Source organism: Macrobrachium nipponense, chromosome 3 (assembly GCF_015104395.2).
Source record: "Macrobrachium nipponense isolate FS-2020 chromosome 3, ASM1510439v2, whole genome shotgun sequence".
Lineage (NCBI taxonomy): Eukaryota > Metazoa > Arthropoda > Malacostraca > Decapoda > Palaemonidae > Macrobrachium > Macrobrachium nipponense.
Window position 1 is genome coordinate 91779140 of NC_087202.1, and position 21870 is coordinate 91801009.

General features: G+C 38.4%; 1 protein-coding gene across 18 annotated transcripts in view; it reads right to left on the reverse strand.

Moving 5' to 3' along the window:
• The window catches only part of LOC135221889 (RNA binding protein fox-1 homolog 1-like), a 192372-nt gene that overhangs the window by 67319 nt on the left and 103183 nt on the right, over positions 1-21870 (reverse strand). For 4 of the 18 annotated variants that reach the window (XM_064259867.1, XM_064259864.1, XM_064259863.1 and 1 more), the window contains exon 1: positions 8985-9254. The exons of 3 other annotated variants lie outside the window; for them this stretch is intronic. In XM_064259867.1, the coding sequence (XP_064115937.1) occupies positions 8985-9080 (96 nt within the window). In that variant the 5' untranslated portion in view covers positions 9081-9254. Of the gene's footprint in view, positions 1-4139; positions 4289-8984; positions 9255-21870 lie in introns of those variants that run through there. 11 more of the 18 variants (XM_064259861.1, XM_064259850.1, XM_064259849.1 and 8 more) reach the window with 6 other exon arrangements.

Consider the following 21870-nt stretch of genomic DNA (forward strand, 5'->3'; position numbering starts at 1 on the left):
CGATTTAGTAAATCATCACAAGGCACTTACTTATAAACTTCAGAATCTTGGAGTGGGTGTATAAGTTTTAGGATTACTTCAAGATTTCCTTACAGGTAGGCAGCGACTTGCTGTTGATGGTATCTTTAGTGAAACGAGACCTATTGTATCCAGAATTCCACAAGGTAGTGTTCATGGTATACTGTTATTTTTAGTGTATAGTGATAATAGTTGTTGGGCGGGGAACAATACTGTTCAGTATGTTGATAATGCAACACTTGTGGGTGTAGCAAAGTCTCCACTTGCAGAGAAATGAGGCTGCCCTCAGCCTCAATCGGGACACAGACCGGATCAGTCGATGGGGTATAAAGCTGAACTTAGTAAAAAGAAAACACCATTAGATTAGCAAAAGTCTTGCAGATTTTCCATACCATCCTCCCCTTCAGGTGGATGGGACTTTCCTGAATGAATCTGAAACCTAACTATTATAGGTGAAACTTTTCACTCACATCTGACTCCTGAGAAACTTCTAATAAACGTTTCAGCAAATGCCGCACGGAAGTTGGGTATTGTTCGTCAAGTACATAAAAGTTTAACCAGACCACTGAACTGATTAACAGTTCTGCTAGGGCTGGATCGAAGGATTAGATATTTCTACGTGGCTAGGAACCAACTGGTTACCTAGCAATGGGACCTACAGCTTATTGTGGGATCCGAATCACATTATATCGAGAAATCAATTTCTAATCACTAGAAATAAGTTCCTTTGATTCCACGTTGGCAGAGTATTGTTCGTAAGGCCTCATATACTTATAACGGTGATAAAATATCGAGGCAAACCTTTTTAGGTCATTTGCGTTTCCTTTATTAGAACATTGTTCTCCGGTTTGGGGGTCTGCCTTTGCCAGAGATTTGTCTCTTAGATAGAGTGGTTCGTCGTGGTAGGTTTCTGTTTCCTCATATTAGCAATTACGACTTGGACCATCGACGGATGGTCTCTTGTTTGTCACTTTTTATGAGCTGTATTTTAACAGAGATCTTTCACATCCACTATTGATCCCTGGTTCACTTTTCCTGTCGAGAGCAACCAGATTCGCTGAACAGCAACACCAATATGCAGTAACTGTGCCTCGCTGTCTAACTTCTCAGTTCCAGAGGTCATTTACTTCTTACACCGTTGACTGTGGAAGATTCTCCCTAAGGATGTTGGGCAACTGGAATTTCAAAAGTTCAAGTAAAGATGCAATGCATTACTACTCTAATGATTCTTCTTCTACATTTCACTTTACCTTCGCTTTCTTTCTAATGAAAACCATAATCGTTTTGAAGATTGAATTTAAACTCAAAAGCCTATGAATAAGGTTATTCTGTATAATAATAATAATAATAATAATAATAATAATAATAAATATTATTATTATTATCATTATTATTATTAACGAACCTTTGGAACTTCAAAAGTTCAAACCAGATGAAACTGCATTAATATGAAGCAAGTACAATTGCATTACTTTTAAGAACGCGGCAAATGAGTAATAAAAATTGTTCTGTTTCACTGGTTTTCTTTTGTTATAAGTATTATTGAGTTCATTCTTGGTATGGTTATTTCTTTTAGCCAGCTTGTGACAAATTTAATTGCCCCTTGACAAGAATATTTCAATCAAAGTTTAGAAAATTTATTTCATCCACGCACTCAGGAAGGAGCGAGCTTTTCCTCACCAATTTATTCTGCACTGGCGCAGTTCAGGAGTTTTCTTATGTGTAGGCTTTACTATCCCCAACCAAACAGGTATATTTGGTTGTATCAAAAGTTCATTGCAAGATATAATAAAGTCCTAAACAACTGCAAATACAGCACACACATATTTATATATATAGCTACCAATCAAAGATGAGAGATGACAAGAAACAAAGCAGACGGCATATGTGACAAATGAAAACCTCTGAGAGAGAGAGAGAGAGAGAGAGAGAGGAGAGAGAGAGAGAGAGAGAGAGAGAGAGAGAGAGAGAGAGAGAGAGAGGTGTTTCAAGGTCTCAACACATCTGCCGTCGCGAGGAGGGAGGCAGTAGGGCAATTAACTCAATGCAACTACCATTGTCTGGCTTAATGATTCACACGAAAACAGTTCAAATACTGCCCTCTTTTCCAACCAACGACAAATATAATTAGTATTAATGTCACTGATATTACCCTTAGTATTTGTACCCCTTAATAATGTGAATGCTACTTAACTTTGCAGAGCCAAAGCAATTACCTTCTAAGGAGTTCCACTATCAGTGACATGCATTATGAGTAATTCATTCGCTTTATCGCCAAACCTGTCGAAGTCTTCCGACTTACTAGTATTATTAATGACAATTGTATGGGCAGGCTGTACAACTGTCTTAGTACTGTATATTGATACATTTACGTTTAGTAAACATGTTATTCTCTTAACTCTTTTAACTTTCTACTATTCCCATTTGGATCATTTCATCTGCTGGAAACTGCTTTGCAAATTAATACCCATTAGTTCAGTTCACCGGGAAAATTTGCACCCTATCAGCTTTGTGCATCTATCCCATCGCATGCATGTTGGTACACAAAACTGGTGACATCATTTATTTACATAACAGTCCGTCTCTTAAAACTGATAAAGCCTCCCTTAGGTGTCAAGTGAATGAGAAAAAGTGGTTAAAGAAAGTTTGTTTGGGGCTCAACTTTCACATGGCGTTCTGTGTTGACGTCTGGGTTGGTAATAGCTTTCCAATATGCAATGACTAAAACCGAACAAATGAAGTGAAGTCATGTTCAGTATTGCCCTCTTATTTTTCTCAGAATTTCGCACAATCGTCAAGCTTTACTGCACTTGTTGACTGCCTTGAGAGAACATTCTATTACAACATTCAGGAATGCAGCGAAGTCGATGACCACAGGCAGGTACAACCACAACCACCATCAAAAATGGATACAATATCATGGATTTTTCATACTAGTCTGTCAAGCGAGAAAGTGAAAAGACTAGTGCGTCGTCAAGAGATATGTAAATTATTATAAAGACAAAATTAAAAGATATAAAATTGGCTGGAAAGAATAATTTGTAGTCTTATGAAGTATGGAAAGCACAAGTATCCTGAGGTCCTGAATAAACCAATGTATTACCAATACTAATACAGTATTGGTCACATTCCCAGAGGCAGGTGAGTGGAATGTCCAATAGCCACATGCGTCATCAATGACATCAGAGAAAATGGAAACTGGTTTGCGCTACAATTTGAGTCAATAAGTAATGACAGTTAAGATTCTTCCACGAGACAAAAAACACACCATTAAAGCTCCGTGCTGAATGAGAAGACACACCTACAGCAGGTCTACTCAGCCATTTCATCAGCTCCTCTCGAGTTGGACTGCGTTCCAATGTGTCATTCTTATGACAAAACCCCGGCTAACGTCGTTCGCGAGAGCAAGACTTTGGGACAAGAATAAACATAATATGCAGTATTGTGTCTATAAATGAAGTGAAAAAGAACAATGACGATCTGATACTAGTGGAGGAAATTCTCTATTTGGTGTGTTTGTATATATATGTAATATGGATGTATGTATACGATGTATATTCCTTTTTTTATAAAGAGAGTAAATTAATAGAAGACGTTCCACCTAGTTCCATCACGAATGCAAGGAAGTGTGACCAACACCAGTCCGTTCATTTGGCGTGCAAGACCAGCAAAAGCTGCTGGGTGCTTCGGGTCTCTCAGCTAGTGGATCCTCCCCCTCGTATGTATTATCACCTTGTTCCACCACGGCCACCCTTTGAAGCCTTGGCCCAACCCATGGTCTTTCAACTCCCACTTTGATTATTGATCATGTCTGCACGTCTGTTAACGATTTGCCGCAAACCCAACACCGACAATGCACAAGAAACCTTATCCTGTTTAAGAATTCTCCAGAGTCACTCTTGAAGAAAAAACCTTAACTCAGAGTAGCTTTTTAGGGGGAGTAGGGGTGAATGGTGAACTAACACACATGGATAAATCACTGTCCTCCACCTTCAATGCCCCAAGTTGAAGAGGTAATTTTCTGAGAAAATGGCATTTTCCACCGTAAGTTATAAACAAAAATGATCGATACTCATATCACAAAATCACTATATATCACAAATAGGTAGTTCTGAACTCACTATTTTATGTATGGGCCTCATAAAAACCGGGAAGTACTTGCGTAGCGACGACAGCGAAAGCTACGTAATTGCAAGAAATGTGTATGTGCGCACGCGAGAACGTCAGCCAAGAAACTAACGTGGTGCCTCTGTACCTGTGTGTGTGTTTGAGCGGGGAAGAGAGAAGAGAGTCGTGACAGGGCTCCACCAGTGACTCAACCACCAGTCAATTGACGTACACTCAGCACGCACACACGTCCTCTCTCTTGCTCAAAACACACACCAAGCCCCTTTATTCCATGCAACAAACAGTCATTCTTCATCCCCCCCTCCTCCCGGTACAGCACCAGCTATCCCTTCGACGCCTCCCTTTTCACTTCTCCTTCAACATGTAAACAAAGATCACCAACAAGTGATTCATGACATCCTCAATACACGTCACAGTCGACGCACATGGTTTTGTAACACATGTACGCAGAGACTGTGCGCGCAGATAAGTTAGGAGAGCATGAGAGGATTATCAGAGTATCTGGCATCGTTCAATCCAAAACCAACACTAGAATACGGGGGAGGGAGAGACTAGAGGCCAAGTGCTGCATATAAACAAAGACGCTCATTCACAAATTCAACCAATTGGGTTTAAGACTGAAGTTTCACAGGAAGCGGGACTAGCAGTGACGGCGCGCGCGCACAGAGAGAGAGAGAGAGAGAGAGAGAGAGAGAGAGAGAGAGAGAGAGAGAGTTACACCACATTCCATGCCATGGACGGGTCCTTAACGATACACACTAAGGCCCTTTAGTGCAACGTAGCTAAGTATAGAGGGCAAACAAAAGGAAAAATATAATGAGATATTGAGCAGCAGACTATTTCAAATTAATGACACATTTTAATCATTACATCGCCCATTACGACCTGCCTGACACTGCCATTTCGTCATGCAATTAATTCTTGGAAATAATTATTAGGAAGACGGTTCCCCGTACGCAAAGAATTCAAGAAAACCGTGTAACCTCAGAAGACTTGTTGCTAACGAACGAACGAGAGAGAGAGAGAGAGAGAGAGAGAGAGAGAGAGAGAGAGAGAGAGAGAGAGAAAATGACTTACAAGGTAAAAACTGCAGGTCAAATATGCTATGTGCTCGTATGCTATAAACATGAAAGCTACTATTCGGTCTTCGACAGTGGCATTGAAAAACAGTTCTTGGAGCCTATAGCCTTGAAGAACATTCTCAAAAACGTAGATTAAAATTTAATTCGTATATGTTTCCGATTATTTTATTCACCGCTACTTTACCTGCAATGTGATGCATATCGCAGTCATGTCTTCTTGAGTATAACTGAACTCACATGTCAATTCATTTAAAATGAAAAACAGCAAATACGCCTGGCCACTTTTGTCAGAATAATCGATTCCTAATCCAAAAGACAATATATGTCATATTTGTATCAACTGTATAGCAATATGAACGACTGACGAAAACTTGACTTTTCAGCCAATGAATTAAACGCATCGGAGCTTTACAACTTTTTATGTAACAAGCGATACACATTTTGTTAATAATAAAGGTGTTATCCTAATCTACCTTTCATGCTTTTAGTTCTGCTACACATTTGTTAATAATAAAGATGCTATCCTAAACTACCTTTCACGCTTTTAGTTCTGCTACACATTCTAGATGACTCCTAGTGGGACGGATTAGTAAGAAATGTTTGGGTAGGGCCGGAGGACTCTACCAAGACTTCCATTCTGATCAGCCTCTTCACGCATCTCGTTCTGAGCTTCCAACCTAGGATTCGTAGGGCATTGGTTACTTGTACTGCTTATAATAACAGGAAAAATATCGGTGGTTGTTTTAGCGCTTGTAAAGTTTACAGAAAAGACAGTATTATGACACACAGAAGATATATGATTTTTATATAGTAATATAATATATATATATATAGTATATATATATATATATATATATATATATATATATATATATATATATATATATATATATATATCAATTCAAGCTACAAATGTCCTTTAATATCTAAATTCACTTTACCTCCCAAATGATATATTTTCATATATGTACCGAAGGGGAATTTTTTAGTTGATAATAATTTCGTCCCCCATGGGATCGAGGACGGTGGTTCGATCCCATGGGGGGACGAAATTATTATCAACTAAAAAATTCCCCTTCGGTACATATATGAAAATATATCATTTGGGAGGTAAAGTGAATTTAGATATTAAAGGACATTTGTAGCTTGAATTGATATATAAATGGATCACGGTTCGATGTGATAATTATTCATATATATATATATATATATATAATATATATATATATACATACATACATACATACATACATACATATATATAGGCAACAGTATAATTTTCAAATTACGCCATCTGGTCTTCAGCGTCTTTAGTCCCCAACTTTCAGAAATCAAGTGTTTACAATGTGCATGGAACAAGAATGAAAAATCTACAATAATTTTTCTAATACCGTTCTCATTACCGCAATACACTGCAAGAACTTGAGAGATGATTATTCAGCCATTGCAATCACCAAACCTTCACCGAATTTACGCCTGCTCACTTTCATTTCTTCAAAGTTGAAGAAAGAATCAGCTCTGTCGAGAACCTTCATAATTCGCATCACGAGCTGAAGTTGGGTTCGGGTTGGTTCCACGACAATGAAGAATGGTCTCATCTCTCACCCTCGCATTGCACAACTACTTTTAAAAGTAGAGTCTGGTGATATTGTAACACTCATTCCTGAAGTTAATGTTCTTTCGTGGGTCTTTCATTTAACGTTCTTTGCTGCTATCATTTCATCACCTTCAACTGCATTCACTAATAATAAATTAACAGATAACCCTGTTCCTAATGGATACGTGTCATCTTGGCTGAATTCTCTCATCTGGTCTCTGAAATGTTCTTTCATCTCCGCGAGTCGTGAACGCCCTCACCTCCCTCGGGAAAAAACAAAGAATGTAAATACAATGAACAGTATGGAAGTGACAAAGACATTCACTGCGTTTCAAGCAGGAGATTAATATGTAAAACTATTCTCATGGCCACGATAGACAGACAGAAAAACAATATGCACACAACAGGCTGCAAAATTATTATGCGTCAACGCAATTATAATACTACGACGTAAAGGTTGTAGTTATTCATTACTCATTCGAGTTAAGGGACAGATATGTTATTTAGGAACAAATCGACTCTGCTGATCATCTAATTTTCCAAATTTATTGCTTTCACATTTGCCATCCAGAATTCTTCTCCCCAGTTTGCTCCAATTCTTTACCTGATTTACTGAACTCTTCTTACAAGAGATCCTCTTAGTTATTTCACTGCCTCAGGTTATTTCTACCATATTATGCAATTGCTTTTAATAAAAATGTTGAAGAATCTTTCACTTTTAAAAACACACTGGTCAGTTAATAGACTTCCAAAGGTCATATTTAAAATGCCTTTTTTTGTCTTCGTCCCAGTTTTCATAAGCATGTTAGCTTAACTTGCTCGTTTGGAACAATGCTCTCATATTTGAAATACTCCACCATTTATTTCCCGTTTCATTAGTATGCATTCATGAACTTGCCCTTAGTTCTTCTTCTTCCGATCTCGCTTCTACAGGCAATGGTAGGTTCCTCCTATCATGAGACCAGCCAGATCACCATTTCCCACATACACTCGATTTGCACGGCCTTGTGGAGACTTCTAAGAGTTTTAGAATTCTCATCCTCCTGTTTTCCCACGTCTTCCGATTTTTCGAGTTGACACTTGCCAAAAAGGACACTTAAAGTCAATTGACGTTCCTGGGGTTCACGCTGGTTCATGGCCACACCTGCCTGCCTCTCAGTCTGGGAGTTAATGGTAGAAGAGAGGAAGGAGACTAGCAGGAACACCATGACAAGGGTGCTTCCTTGCATTGAGTCAGGCAAGGGAGCAATGCTTCGTTGGGTACTAAACTTTAATTTAATAAGGCCTATATATTGTAGGCATTCATTTTATTCCTTCTTACCCGAGCAGACCTTCACAATTCACAAGGATTCACTAACACTGCTTCTAGTATAACTTCATTAATAAAAATACCAAATACATCTACTTCACACGAACTGCACAAATGCTTTCTCAATACATCCCGGCCCTTACTTTATTGCTCCATCCACTTTTTATGTTGCTATAAGACATTGCCATAATTAGCAAATACAAGTCGTGGTGAAGACAGAAAATATATGAAACAGACTGTACATGTTAAAAGTAGCTCAAGGGAGGTGAAGGGAAGATCATTTGAGTACTGTTGAAAAATAATAATTCTACTTTATTGTTATACGTTGAAATACATTCTCATATTTCACAAAACCAACAACTCACAAATAGAAAATATCCTCTCCACATAAATAGAGATAAACGCTTTATTCCTACTGCCATGATGTTTAGTAGGAGTGGGGAAACCAGCTGGCAACTTCACCGTCGTGAATGACGTCATTTATGAGCAATTTCATATATGAAAATTAGTCAAACAAGCACGGAACAGATTGGCGTAGGAAACGGCGTTCACTAATAGCCACAAAGAAAATACTTCTTTCATGACTGGGAACACGAACAAACTCAAGATGATAATAAAACTATGGAAACTAAATGTCGAACTACTAAACGCCAGAGTAAGGAAGGCTACGTAGCTCGATTGCCTCAATGAAATATTTTCTCGGACCTTTAGTAGTCACCTCCACCTCCGGAGCTGGTTTTCGGAGGTAGTCCTCGCTTTCACTGACCCTGACAAAACACTTTCGCTTACAGAGCTTCTTCCAGAAAGTAACCCTTGAAACATACGACCACAAGCAACAAGAGACACTAACCCTCGGTACGAAGCACCAGGGATAACGCAGCGCCTCCGGAGATGGAGCCGCTGCGGTGGCTGTAGGGCTGGACAAGAAACTCAACACTTGGTTCATCTTAGACTAACACGCGCGCACAGGATTCCGATAAACTGTCACAACAAATAACTGACATGAGAATGTTTCAATAAGCCGGAATTATGGAATCCTGCAACCACCAGTTATAACTACAGTTCTGAATGTCACAAGAGAGCCGCAGCCAGTACGAGAAGCGAGGCAACACTGCCCTTGAGCACTGATCCTCAACATCTGGTGGGTGCGGTTTTCCTCAAGGGCGGCAACTACAGCCCGGTTTCCACTTCACATTTTTCTGTTACGCTTCCTCCTATGCTCCTCCTCCCTAATTAAATCGGCATCAAATAAATATACAGCAGTAGTTATGGATCAGATACTTAAGCTGGGGGCCCTGAGTACCTAACCTTCGACGTAAATTCCTTATGAGAATAATCGATGTAAATTCCTTATGAGAATAACCTGACATCAGGATACTTCGGAGGCAACGAAACTCCTTCACTCGACGACTGAAAATTTTGCGGCTGGGATCTTTGTCAAACGAAAAAGGCTGCTTCCTTTTACCTGCAGCGCCGAACTTGTGCTGAAATACAAATACGTCAAAGCCAAAACTGGCCTAAACACAATTTCGCAACTTAACGAGTACCTACAGAAGGAAAACAACTGCCATGATAATCTTTCCATGCCCTTGGTACGCTGTGGTATGTAGCAGCATTACCAACCCGCCCACCCACCCACCCACCATCCCTTGTCCACCTAGCCACCCATCCAGAAGCGTTCGTGCAAGGTATCGAAGACCACGGGATAGGGGATGGAAGGGGGGTGGGGGACATTCGTTGTGAGAATAGCTGGGGTAACAGAAGGGAGGGAGGGAAGGGAACAACGGAGGGGTTAAAGGGAGTTAGCACGGGCTGTTCTTGCCTGATGGTCGAGCTTAACCTTGATCTCCTCAAAGGAGGATCACAAACCTGTTTGTATTGGCAAGACGAAAATCTTCACGTGGTCTCGTTGTGTCCATCTTCGAGGGGAAAAATACACGGTGTAATCAACACGTCACTATAAACCTTTAAACCCCAAGCTGTCATTCAGAATGGTGAAATAATGTTTCCATAAGAAATGTAACGCACGTGCTTAACGATAACTCAACCTCCACTCTTGAAAGGAAGAGCGAGTCACAAAAATCAAGATTTGGTTAGATCGATATACAAGTTATATGAATAAGAAAAAGCTCAACATTTGTATGGAAAGGGCAACAATATGTGGGGAGATGTGAACGAAGGAGCAACCCGATCGCACCTGACTGCCATGTACAATAAAGGCAACCAAGAACCGGCGGCGACAGCGGCAGCGGCGGCAGCAGCAGCAGCAGCAACTTCAGACGCAACAGCGCCACACTTACTCGTCCTTGGGTGTCCTCGCCAAACCTGGCTTCATCAACAGCCGCCAGCAGGAGCTCGTCGTATCGCCACTTCCCACTGGACTTGGACTGAATGCCCGAAATGAGATCCTGAATGCCGATCGAGTCATTTTCTACGATGACAAATAACCTAGCCTTTTGAAGGCAGGGCACAATATTAGGTTTAGAAGTGAGAAATGGAATCTATTGAGCTACGTAATGAAATGTTTCTTCGCCATCAACTGATTCCAGGTAGAAAAGGTCACAGACACAAAATAAGTTTAACAATTTAAGGGGAAATTTAGTTAATACGTTAAGCAGAATGTTTTCACTAAAAATGGATTTCCTTCAGAGTGAAACTTTCCCATTTTTGGAAGCTTTGGCAAAAGCTGGTGGAAAATGTGCAAAGTTGAAGTTCCCCACATATTCACAACTCTAGTGCCCAGTGCACAATAGTTACCCTTGTTAATGAACATTCACATATACAGAAATATACTCGGCAAAACTCCTCCAAATGATTACCGGATTTAAGAATAAATATCAAATAAGCCCTCTCACCCAAAACCAGAAAGCTAATGTAAGTTAATATGGCTTAAATATCACCTTAGGAATTCTGGCATCTCATTTTGACAAGTCGATACAATTAATCAAATCAACAAACACAAAAACACCTAACATACATGCAGGAAAACAACCGAGAAAAGGCTACGAAAGCCTGGCACAAACGTTAATTGGTTCGAGAACCCAAGAAAACCTACACTACATCACATTGGAATGTCTTCAGTACAATGCGCAGCAAACATGACGGTTTTATTAAGAATGACGATTTAGAAAAATGTAAATCATTACAGAAATCTTTCATATCAACATTCAGGTAAAATTAAAATATATTTTCGATACGTTCTCTTGAAAACAATATTAAATGCAAATAGGATTTTTCAGACATCTAAAATACTGAATGTCCTCTAACAAATATACGTAGAGCTAAGTACAACAAGAGAATAATGGAAATAACTTCTGTCTCTATATTAAGGCTCGCGTGAACAGTCACTTAAACCCACTAGAACCTCATGATGTCTTTCATATCGAGGAACACTGCATTTTCTAGTGCCCAACACAGTTTAAGTTCTGATACTAACAAATAATGAGCCTTGAAAATGTAAGCAGATATCAACAGTAACAAAAACATTTTTATTGGTTGTTTACACATTTTTACCGAACTAGGGCAAAACCATGAGAAAGAGAGAGAGAGAGAGTCGTAACCACTGCAACACGGCAAATGTAGTTCCAAAAAATCTTGGAGGCATGCCAATGCAATGTGGTTTACCAGAGAGAAGGAGAAGCGACCCTTTCTGGCCAGAAGACCGTAGCGACTAAGCTAATCCATTAGCTGCAACCACGAGCACAAGAAACATTATTGCAGCATAAGGTACATCACGAGAGACGTCGCTTACCTAATCTCAAACTATAATAATATTCTTCTTTTACTGCAGCTGTAGAAAATACTGTTGTCTACTGCATACTTTAACATCTTACGCATGAGAGAGAGAGAGAGAGAGAGAGAGAGAGAGAGAGAGAGAGAGAGAGAGAGAGAGAGAGAGAGAGAGAGAGAGCAGCAGCAGCAGCTCATAGTAAAGACAGGTACTTATTCAAGTTAACTAAATATTACAAAGGTGTTAGAATTATCTTCAAAAGATTTCTCAATGACATAAGGTCATTTGTAGACTAGACAACGTCCTTTTCTATAAAAACGAAATTAATAATTTTATATTTAATTAATTTCTCTACTTGAAATAATCACCAAAGCTCCTATGAAAACCACAAAAAGATTTGTACTAAACTTCTTGGCGAATTATGCAACGAGTGTTACAAATAAAGCACATATTTTTGCCCGTCGACTGAGGACTAAAGGAGTCATACGATCGCAATGTATAAGCCTAAAAGAACCAGACGAACATATAAATTAGTCAGTTAATCGAAACGGTGATGTACTATATATCCCTTACGGTTTTAAGAAAAGTTCGTTAAAAAAAATCACCCTAACAAAGATTATTGATTGATGAATGTACTTCCATTACTGAATAGTAAAATTTTATCACAAAGCTACGTTGGACAGCTTAGCTGAACTGATTAGATAAGTATGCAAAAGGACAATTTGTGTAAGAAATACTGTCAAATGCAAAAATGAAATTTATATACATTTGAAATCTAAAGTATATAACTGGAAATTATGGCTTCCGTGTAGTTTAACCTTCACGGACGCTATTACGAAGGCCGAAAGTATTTTCAAGCATAAACTGGCGAAAACTAACACGCGCCCTCACCTTCTGATGCTGAATTCTGCAAATCCAACTGCATTTCAAGAAAAGCTACAGGTCCCATACCTAGGACAGGCTTTCATGAAATTCAGGTTGAAAGTCCCGTCGTCGATTTGAAGACGATCCATAGAAAAATTACATTAAAACACACAAGTATACATATTTCCCACCTAGCTCCTATCATAAAAAAAAACACACACACACACACACAGACAAAAGTTGTACGATGGTTTTATGAACATACATAAGAGATGATAAACTCTCTTCTTCATATAAGACGAAGGGCACGAAAAATTTTATCTATCATAAACCAAGAAAATGGTAATAGTCAAGTTCGTGCTCAAGAGCTTCTCCCGCCGCATCTGTACATTGATCAGAATAGCCTTCAAAGCCTAATGTTCCTAAAGGGTATACTCATCGTAGGAGAAAAAAATATATTTTTTTTACTAGGCTAGGCTTCGTACATATGTCTACCGTCACTATTAACAGCAACCCTTGGCTAGAAGGTCAAGTAAACCATACAGGTAAATATGCTAACTGTTTTCTCGTGTTCACGAATAAAGAATATAACTTGCGTGGTTATGCTATGCACGTCAACCCCCACAACATAATATGTCAAGCCCATCATATACTGTTTATATTGTTCATGCGCTCTTGATTTTCCTGTATGTATGTATGATGTATGTAATATATATATATATATATATATATATATATATATATATATATATATATATATATATATACATACACTTGGTCAGCTCTTAGAATCCTCCTTTCTACACGGCTTTGATATACTTTGCCCATTCTCTGGCCACCATTTTTGTTTTTTTCGCGCATGCCTATGCGCTTCGAAATTGCATTTCCAACAAGCAAGCCCTTTCCAGAACATATCGATAACGTTCTCTATTCGTGTTCACTTTTACAAAACAACAACCACCACTCTTTATCATTAGCTGCGTATGCTATGAAGGCATCCCGTACTAATTAACTCCCCTTCTCCAAATTAACTGTTACATTGCAATTCTTTTTTTCCGGGAACAAGTCCACTACAACACTATAGTAGTTCAACTAGGAGAGTTGAGGAACTTCGGGTCTGGTTAGTAACTGGATGGGGTAACCACCGAGACATGAAAGACACCGTCGGCACATATCCGTGGGGCAGTGCTTAAGGCCGAAAGCATGGTACCTCCCACACTCAGCCTGCCGTAACATTCTAAGGTTTTTAAACTAACATGCAAAATACTTCAACAGTGTGAATGACAATTTAAACTACTTTTCTAGTAACGTTAATAATGGTACAAAACCATGAAAATAACACACTGAAAGCCGTAATAAAGTTCCATTTCATCTCTCATTTGTATCTATTTATCTTTCTCTATACATATATACATCATACATATATACATACATATATACATATCATATATATATATATATATATATATATATATATATATATATATATATATATATATCCAAACAGCGGTGGCCACAGCCGGATATACATAAATTAGGAGAAGGACATAAAGACTTGATAAAAGGGTCAATTTATTCACGACGTTTCGTAATGTCTTCATAACATTTTCGAGGGCTATACAAAATAGATAGCATAAATAAATTACAATAAAGCTAAGAATTTGAGATTTAAAAGTTGCACAATTTTAAATTAGTATTCATTGTGCAACTTTTAAATCTCAAATTCTTAGCTTTATTGTAATTTATTTTATGCTATCTATTTTGTACAGCCCTCGAAAATGTAATGAAGACATTACGAAACGTCGGGAATAAATTGACCCTTTTATCAAGTCTTTATGGCCTTCTCCTCATTGATATATATATATATATATAGTATATATATATCTATATATATAAATATATATAGATATATATATCAACTACCACCTTCATACAATTAAAATTAGCCTGAGTATTAATAAACAAGGCATAATACATACGGACAATCCCGTGTGTATTTGGCAATCACCCTTTCCTTTCTCCAGGTGTGGATATTGTGTATTCAAGTGATGCCGTATGCTGCCTCCATCCGATCCTTCCCCAAGGACAATAAACCACATTTACACTTTTCTTTTTGTGATAAGTTGAAAGGCGACCATGTAAAGTAAGTATATGTGCTGCTGGGCCAGTTCCTTCACTGCCAAATCTACACGCATACCAGTCCGCGCATGGATCGAGGACAAGCCAGCTTGAGGAAACTCTTACTTGTCCAGTTCAGTCATCGTTCCATGTCTAGAATATAAATTTCAACACACCTTTCTAAGGCCCCTGAACGACATACCGCCGCCATTCCAAGCACACCGACCATATCCAGGAAAGGAGGGGAAGTTGTCCTAAATATCCAGCTATTCCCAACATTTTACAAATATTAGTTTTGCAACTTTCGGTAAACAAATCGATGCTGTATTTCAAAAAGTCTGTTACAACAAATAGGAGGGGAGAGAGAGAGAGAGAGAGAGAGAGAGAGAGAGAGAGAGAGAGAGAGAGAGAGAGAGAGAGAGAGATGCACGGTATCCTTTATGAGAAAATCATTTGTGAAGTAAGTGTGTGTGTGTGTGTGTGTGTGTGTAACCCCCAGGAACGGAACAATAGATGGCGTCAATCGACCCTTGGAAAAATATCAAGTAGGGATAAAATGAAGGTATGAATGACATCGGAAGAAAAAAATCAATCTGCCAAGTATCAGAGAAGAAGAGACGTGAGCAAGTGAGGGGAGGGAAGAATGGTTTTAGTGGCTACGTCGATTCGGTAGGACATGGCAGGGAAAGAAAGACAAAAACGATGGCGGATACAGTCTAGTAAATCAAGCACTACTCATTCGTTTATTGCTTGAAAAATATATATCTCACGAATTTTTAATAATGCCATAAGACATCAATTGCTTCAAAAGGAAAATACACTTAAAACCGGTAACAACCACATTAACATATGAGTGCGGAAATGCATATTTCAGCCATATATGTATGTATGTATGTATCTATGTATATATATATATATATATATACATATACATATATGACTGTTAACTCTTTAGAAAAAGGTACGACTAAGAGGTCACGAATAACACGAATAAACTTAATGACAGTCAGAGAGAGAGAGAGAGAGAGAGAGAGAAGAGACGGAGAGAGAGATGAGGAGAGGAGAGACAGAGAGAGAGAGGAGGAGGGAGAGAGAAGAGAGAGGAGAGAGAGAGAGAGATAGAGAGAGAGAGAGAGAGAGAGAGAGAGAGAGAGAGAGAGAGAGAGAGAGAGCCACCGCCACAAACTCATTCAAGCGTCAACTTAAAATTGGCGACATCTAACAATGCCCCAAAAGGAATGGAGCTGTGGCGAACATGATGACAAGCTAAATATACATATTTATGGGAGGAGAGGTTTAAAACATTCAAAGTACGTTAGGTAAGTTTTTTTTTTCCCCTGGGAATAAATAGCCGTTGTCGAAATACAATGAAAAGGCATACCAAAAGTGACCAAGGGGCAAGAGGCAAAGGCAAGCACTACACAACAAAACATGATAAAAGTCAATATGCGCCTTTCAGACGCTTCTGTATGAATAAGAGTTATTCAATATCTGGCACCCGAGACACCTGAACAACCATGTGAATATCATGTACCACGTTCTCAGTCGTTGCCTTACTAATTTTATCTCCATTTTATTTTACTCATGGTTTATTTCTTCTCCTCTTTACAATACATTCGAATCTTCTATATACTGCTTTATTCATCTTCATTCAACTAGATTAAATATTTACTTGTTGACTTATTTACATTGTCAAATCAACTTACCATTGATTTAACAATTACATGATGTTGGTTAACCGGCTCCCCCCCTCCCACAAAAAAAAACACACACACATATTACATATATGTGTATAAATGGTTAAAATCCCACAAACAAAGGTTAATATGGGGCAAAAAGTGCCTCCTGAAGAAGTTTGGTGACTGGAAAACAATTCCACTCTAAAAGATATATCTTTTTAAAGACATGAAACGAAAAAGGTAGATTTGGTATCTAACGGAAGTATTTGATTAAGCACAAGATCAAACGCTGGACAGCTGGTTAGATCAGAGTAGATTGAGCTGACTTTGTACCATCATGCGTTCTTGCCCAAAAGCGGCCGGTAACAGTGGTAAGGCATTGAAGGGAACGGTACAATATATATATGTACAAGGAGCTAGATGCCACACAGATGAAACGACCACTAGGATCTTAATTCATCCTTTTTGTGCCAGATTTTCCTCTTCCTCAATCCTCCAGAATAACATGGGGCAATTGGTAATGCGTAAAGTAAGCTTGGCAAATCCATCAGTCTATCCATTTAACCAAATCGTTTACCCTACCTTTATTTTCCTGAAATGCTTATAAATTTACTAAAAAATTTATTCAGAAATCTTTCAAATTTACATTCAACAGACTTGTTTGAAGCGTTTATGAATTTTTGAAGGTAATTCTTGCAGACAAAATGAAGCTCGCAATAATTTCAAAATTGCATACCGAATAACTACACAAAAAGAAACAAGTTGAACACACGAGGGTCCTACTGTGGATAATGTATCCCCTTGAATATATATATATATATATATATATTATATATATATTATATATATATATATATATAAATCTAGTGGTTAGCCAATGTAAAGGTACAATGAATATGAAACGACTACAACTTTCAGAAACTGAATTAAAGCCTTTGGAAGCTGGCACCAAGCTGTATCGCTATACAAGATAACATTCCAGAAAGATAAGAATCTAACCGCAAGAAAGAACAGGGCAAACAAAATGGGATGCTTCTTGTATTGCGATACAACTAACAGTTTTATCGAAATCATGAAAGCACGCAAAATGACGAAAAAAATTAATGTTAACCAATGCCGTCAAAAGATTTTTTTCGCAACGAAAAGACATCGTGAGGTTCGACTCACAAAATGGCATATTTTCTGCTCCTGAGCACCACGTACGGAAAAAAGCAACGAACTTCAGCAGTCAGAGAGAGAAATCCGAATGAGAAAGAAGGGAACCTGACATCGAGTGAAGACAAGAAAAGACAGGTAGTTCAAATATCTTGAGTGAAAATAAAAAGAAACCAATAGACGAGAACTCAATAACTTACACCAGTTGTCGCCATTGCAAAACCAAGCACCCTCCAACTAACCGAACACACTGTACTCGATCGATTATATCTTAAGCTTTCACCCCCAACTACAAGTGACCAGAGGACTCTAGCAAATATAATCGCCCGGTTTTGACAAATGCTGGTGACACATAAAACAAGAACAAAAATTAAACATGAAAAAAACGAAAAAGGAAATAAGTCCCATTTCATAAGCCAACAGTATACACATTTCTCAAGGGCATCAGTACAATATGTACGTAGTGTTAACCAACGCTCTACATTAACATACGCTTGACAGCTTATTTGTAATAATGTGCAAAGTTCATGTCATAAGAGACCAACAGGTTTTATCTTGAAGTTCTAATATCAAGCTTGATAATATCAATTGGATGGATGAACAAAAAAACAAGTTATTGATGGACAAAATGGTAGAAGGGGGAAAAAAAAAGTAGAAAAGCGACGGCACAGATTCTGAGGACAAACACACTGCGAATCGGGAATCTTAGGTGGGTCCATACAACGCTTAAGCGCGAATATAAAATGCCTGTGCACCAACAAAACGTCCCTGAGAACAGAAGAAGCTGAGTACCGGATGTTCCTCAACCCAAAACCATTGTTCCTTCCTACGTTTAACTTGAACACCCCTTCCTCTCCTCCTATCCTAAGGTCCTCCCTCGGGGGAAGCCGAGGGCGAGTGGGGTTCTGTGCACGGCATAGTAATTTGCTTCAATGATTACTGCTCCTAATGACCCACTGCCGTCTGTCATGGGTTCCTATCAGAGAGAGAGAGAGAGAGAGAGAGAGAGAGAGAGAGAGAGAGAGAGAGAGAGAGAGAGAGAGAGAGAGAGAGAGAGAGAGAGAGAGAGAGAGAGAGAGAGAAATTAAAATCTAATTTGTCCTAGTTTATTACCATTAAGATATTAAGTTAATAATTATTTCAGTAAAACCCTGAAGGAAGACTTGTAGTTTGATACGCCGCAGAATCAATGGAACAGAAGTGCTGTAGATGCCACAAAGGAAGAAACTGAAAACACTGAAAAGCCAAACTTAGACTGTATCCAACCAAGTTTCTGACTAAGTAGACAGTCAACTATATATACCTCTCCAGATCATTTCTATTGACAAAAAAAAAAAACTCTCTCATCAGTGAAAAAGCATAGTATTCAAGGGAAGCAACTGCAAAGCTAACTAATAATCTGTAAGTTTCAAGCACATAATGGATTCATTGAAATGCAGCAATTAAAATTAAAGCTGTGATTTAGCAATAAAAGGAGGGAAATAAAAACAACACCAAATCCAATATTTATCGTCGATCATGGATAAAAAAAAGATGGGCACACATGAAGTTACAAAGTAATATTAACTATTTACATAAAAGCCATAAAACATTTATGTGAACATTTGCAAAGTGACTGCAACTTTTTGTTTTATTATTATCGAGGAGTTACCGACGTAAAAGCAAGTATGTACGATAAAATAATATTGTGACCAATAAAAAAAATGAACAACGGAATCAGTTCACAATACTAATGCTAACATTGGGTCAGGTTTAGAAGAATTGTAACACGAAAAGAAAATTAGGCAAACTACATTAATCTCAGCGGGGTGATGACACGAAAAATTAAAAACAAAACCTGCAGTTACAATTTTGCACTGACAAGTGACTATTGTAGCTAAAATATTACATTCCAGTTAACTAGTACTCTCTCGCGTACACAACTTGAATTCTCTAGTCTAGGCATTCACAAACAATACTTTCTTTGAGAACTGAAAAAGATCCAACGAGTGCCTTTCTGAATGATGAGAAAAACCATCGTTTTCCTGAAACTCCAACTTCAAACAAATAACAGGTGTGTCACCAAGCGACAGATGATATTGCAGTACATCCGGTTATGTCCCCAATCTCTCTCCAATGACTCCCTGGGAAACTTATTTCCTGCAATAAAAAATAATATACATATCCTGTCCAATAACAACTGAAATGACGCACTGTACAATCACACCGACACAAAATTCTACCGTCACTAAAAATCGTCTTGCCCTGTCAGAATCCTCTAAAAAGAATCATTACTTAAGGGAAGAAAAGCTTACTGCACTTTTATAGAGCAAAGCTCACTCTCGGAAAACGGAAGCAGACACAGCATTCCGAGATCAACAGATCGAACCAACATGCACTAAATTGAAATGAGAGCCGTCGGACGTCGGTTAAACAAGACGTCACTGGGAAATATCAGGCACTTTTACCCTTTGCAGAATTCACTGTAACTATTCGCCACTAACGTTCACTTCTCTACAGAATCTGCTAAGAAACGTAACGACTTCAAGGGCATGATTTAAAATGAAAAACTATAATGAACATATATATATATGTTAAAATATTAATTTGCCTACAAAATCAGATCAAATGATTCCATACTCCTACTCCTAGCATTATTGAGACTAAAAAAAAAAAAAAAAAAAAAAAAAAAAAAAAAAAAAATCTCCCATAACTTCGTACAAAATCGCAACACTTACCCTCTAATGGCACGAGAGATCTCGGATGGCAACGACGCTATACAACTGTTTTGATGAGACTTAATTCGCTGCACCAAGGTTCTCCTTACCTACTCAGCACTGGTATGGGAGGAATGAAGCTCTGACTGATATGCCATCTGAATTGATTTGCATCCCATTCAGAGCTTCATTAACAATCTCAAGAAAAGAGAGAGAGAGAGAGAGAGAGAGATAATTTTTTTTTAAAAGGCTTTCTTCCACAAGATACATTGCAAAAGAAACGCACGCAGGGAAGACAATTGACGACGGAGATATCAATAAAGAAATACCCAAATGTTCATGAAACGTGGAGTGAACGACCCAGCGCTTGCCTGTAGGTAGTTTTAGAAGGGGAGGGAGAGCTCTGAAATCCAATCGGACCCCAAAGAGTATCGAGGAGTAAGACGCGTACAAGAGTCAGCCCGGTGTGTCATAGTCCGCATGGTAAGTCTTTACCTATCCTCCTGCACACACTACGATATCGACATTTATTATAAGTTGCTTTGTAATCAATAGCGGGAAGGGTGCACGCACTCACCCAAGCCAGCTATATAAAGTTCCAGTTTCACACGAGGCAATACAATCGTAATGAGCAGCTATCACGCAACACAGGGGGAAGTGAGGGAGAGACAGCCCTGTAACCGGCGGGAGTTAAAAAGTCCTAACTCTTACCCACAGGCAACCCACCTACAACTGTCTGCACCTGAAATATGCACGTTTCACTCCCTGGTGATTCACAATTCATCACGCACATTGATCAATATCTGTCATAAGAATTTCTAGCTATCTACCATGTATGTATGTATGTATGTATGTATGTATGTATGTATGTATATGTATGATAGTAGTATGTATGTATGTATATATATATATAATATATATATGTATGTATGTATGTATGTGTGTACTAGAGAGCGCGTGTATAATACACACCCCAGTAACATTGTTCAAATTCCGAATACCAAGTTAATCAATACCGATGACTAAGCCATGTTAAAGCCCAACACGTGCATACTTTGCAAACGGCGCAGTGCCTCTAGATAACAATGGTGGACATAGCTGACAAAAGCCTAATAACAAGGGAAACTTCAAGGCCTACTTTCTAAAAAATGGAGACTAAAAGAATATAAACAATAACAATTTACGGTGAATATCAATCACAGCATGATCTGGTTACGAAACGAATACATTCTAAGTTCCCCATCAGGGGGTCAAATGAATCTCAATGTTTTAAATACAAGGGGAAAGTGTGAACATTTCTGCAAATGTTAACAAATATTTTGCAAATTACAAAATACCTAAAACTTCTTCGGTTAATGATAGATTAGCTGTTGCACATACCTTCTGAAAGTTGCCAATTTTTGTAACAAAATCATGATAACACAATGAAGGCACCGGCATAATTCCCTCTACCAAAAACATATTAAGTGGTGTGCACAGGGAGCGGAGCGCGTG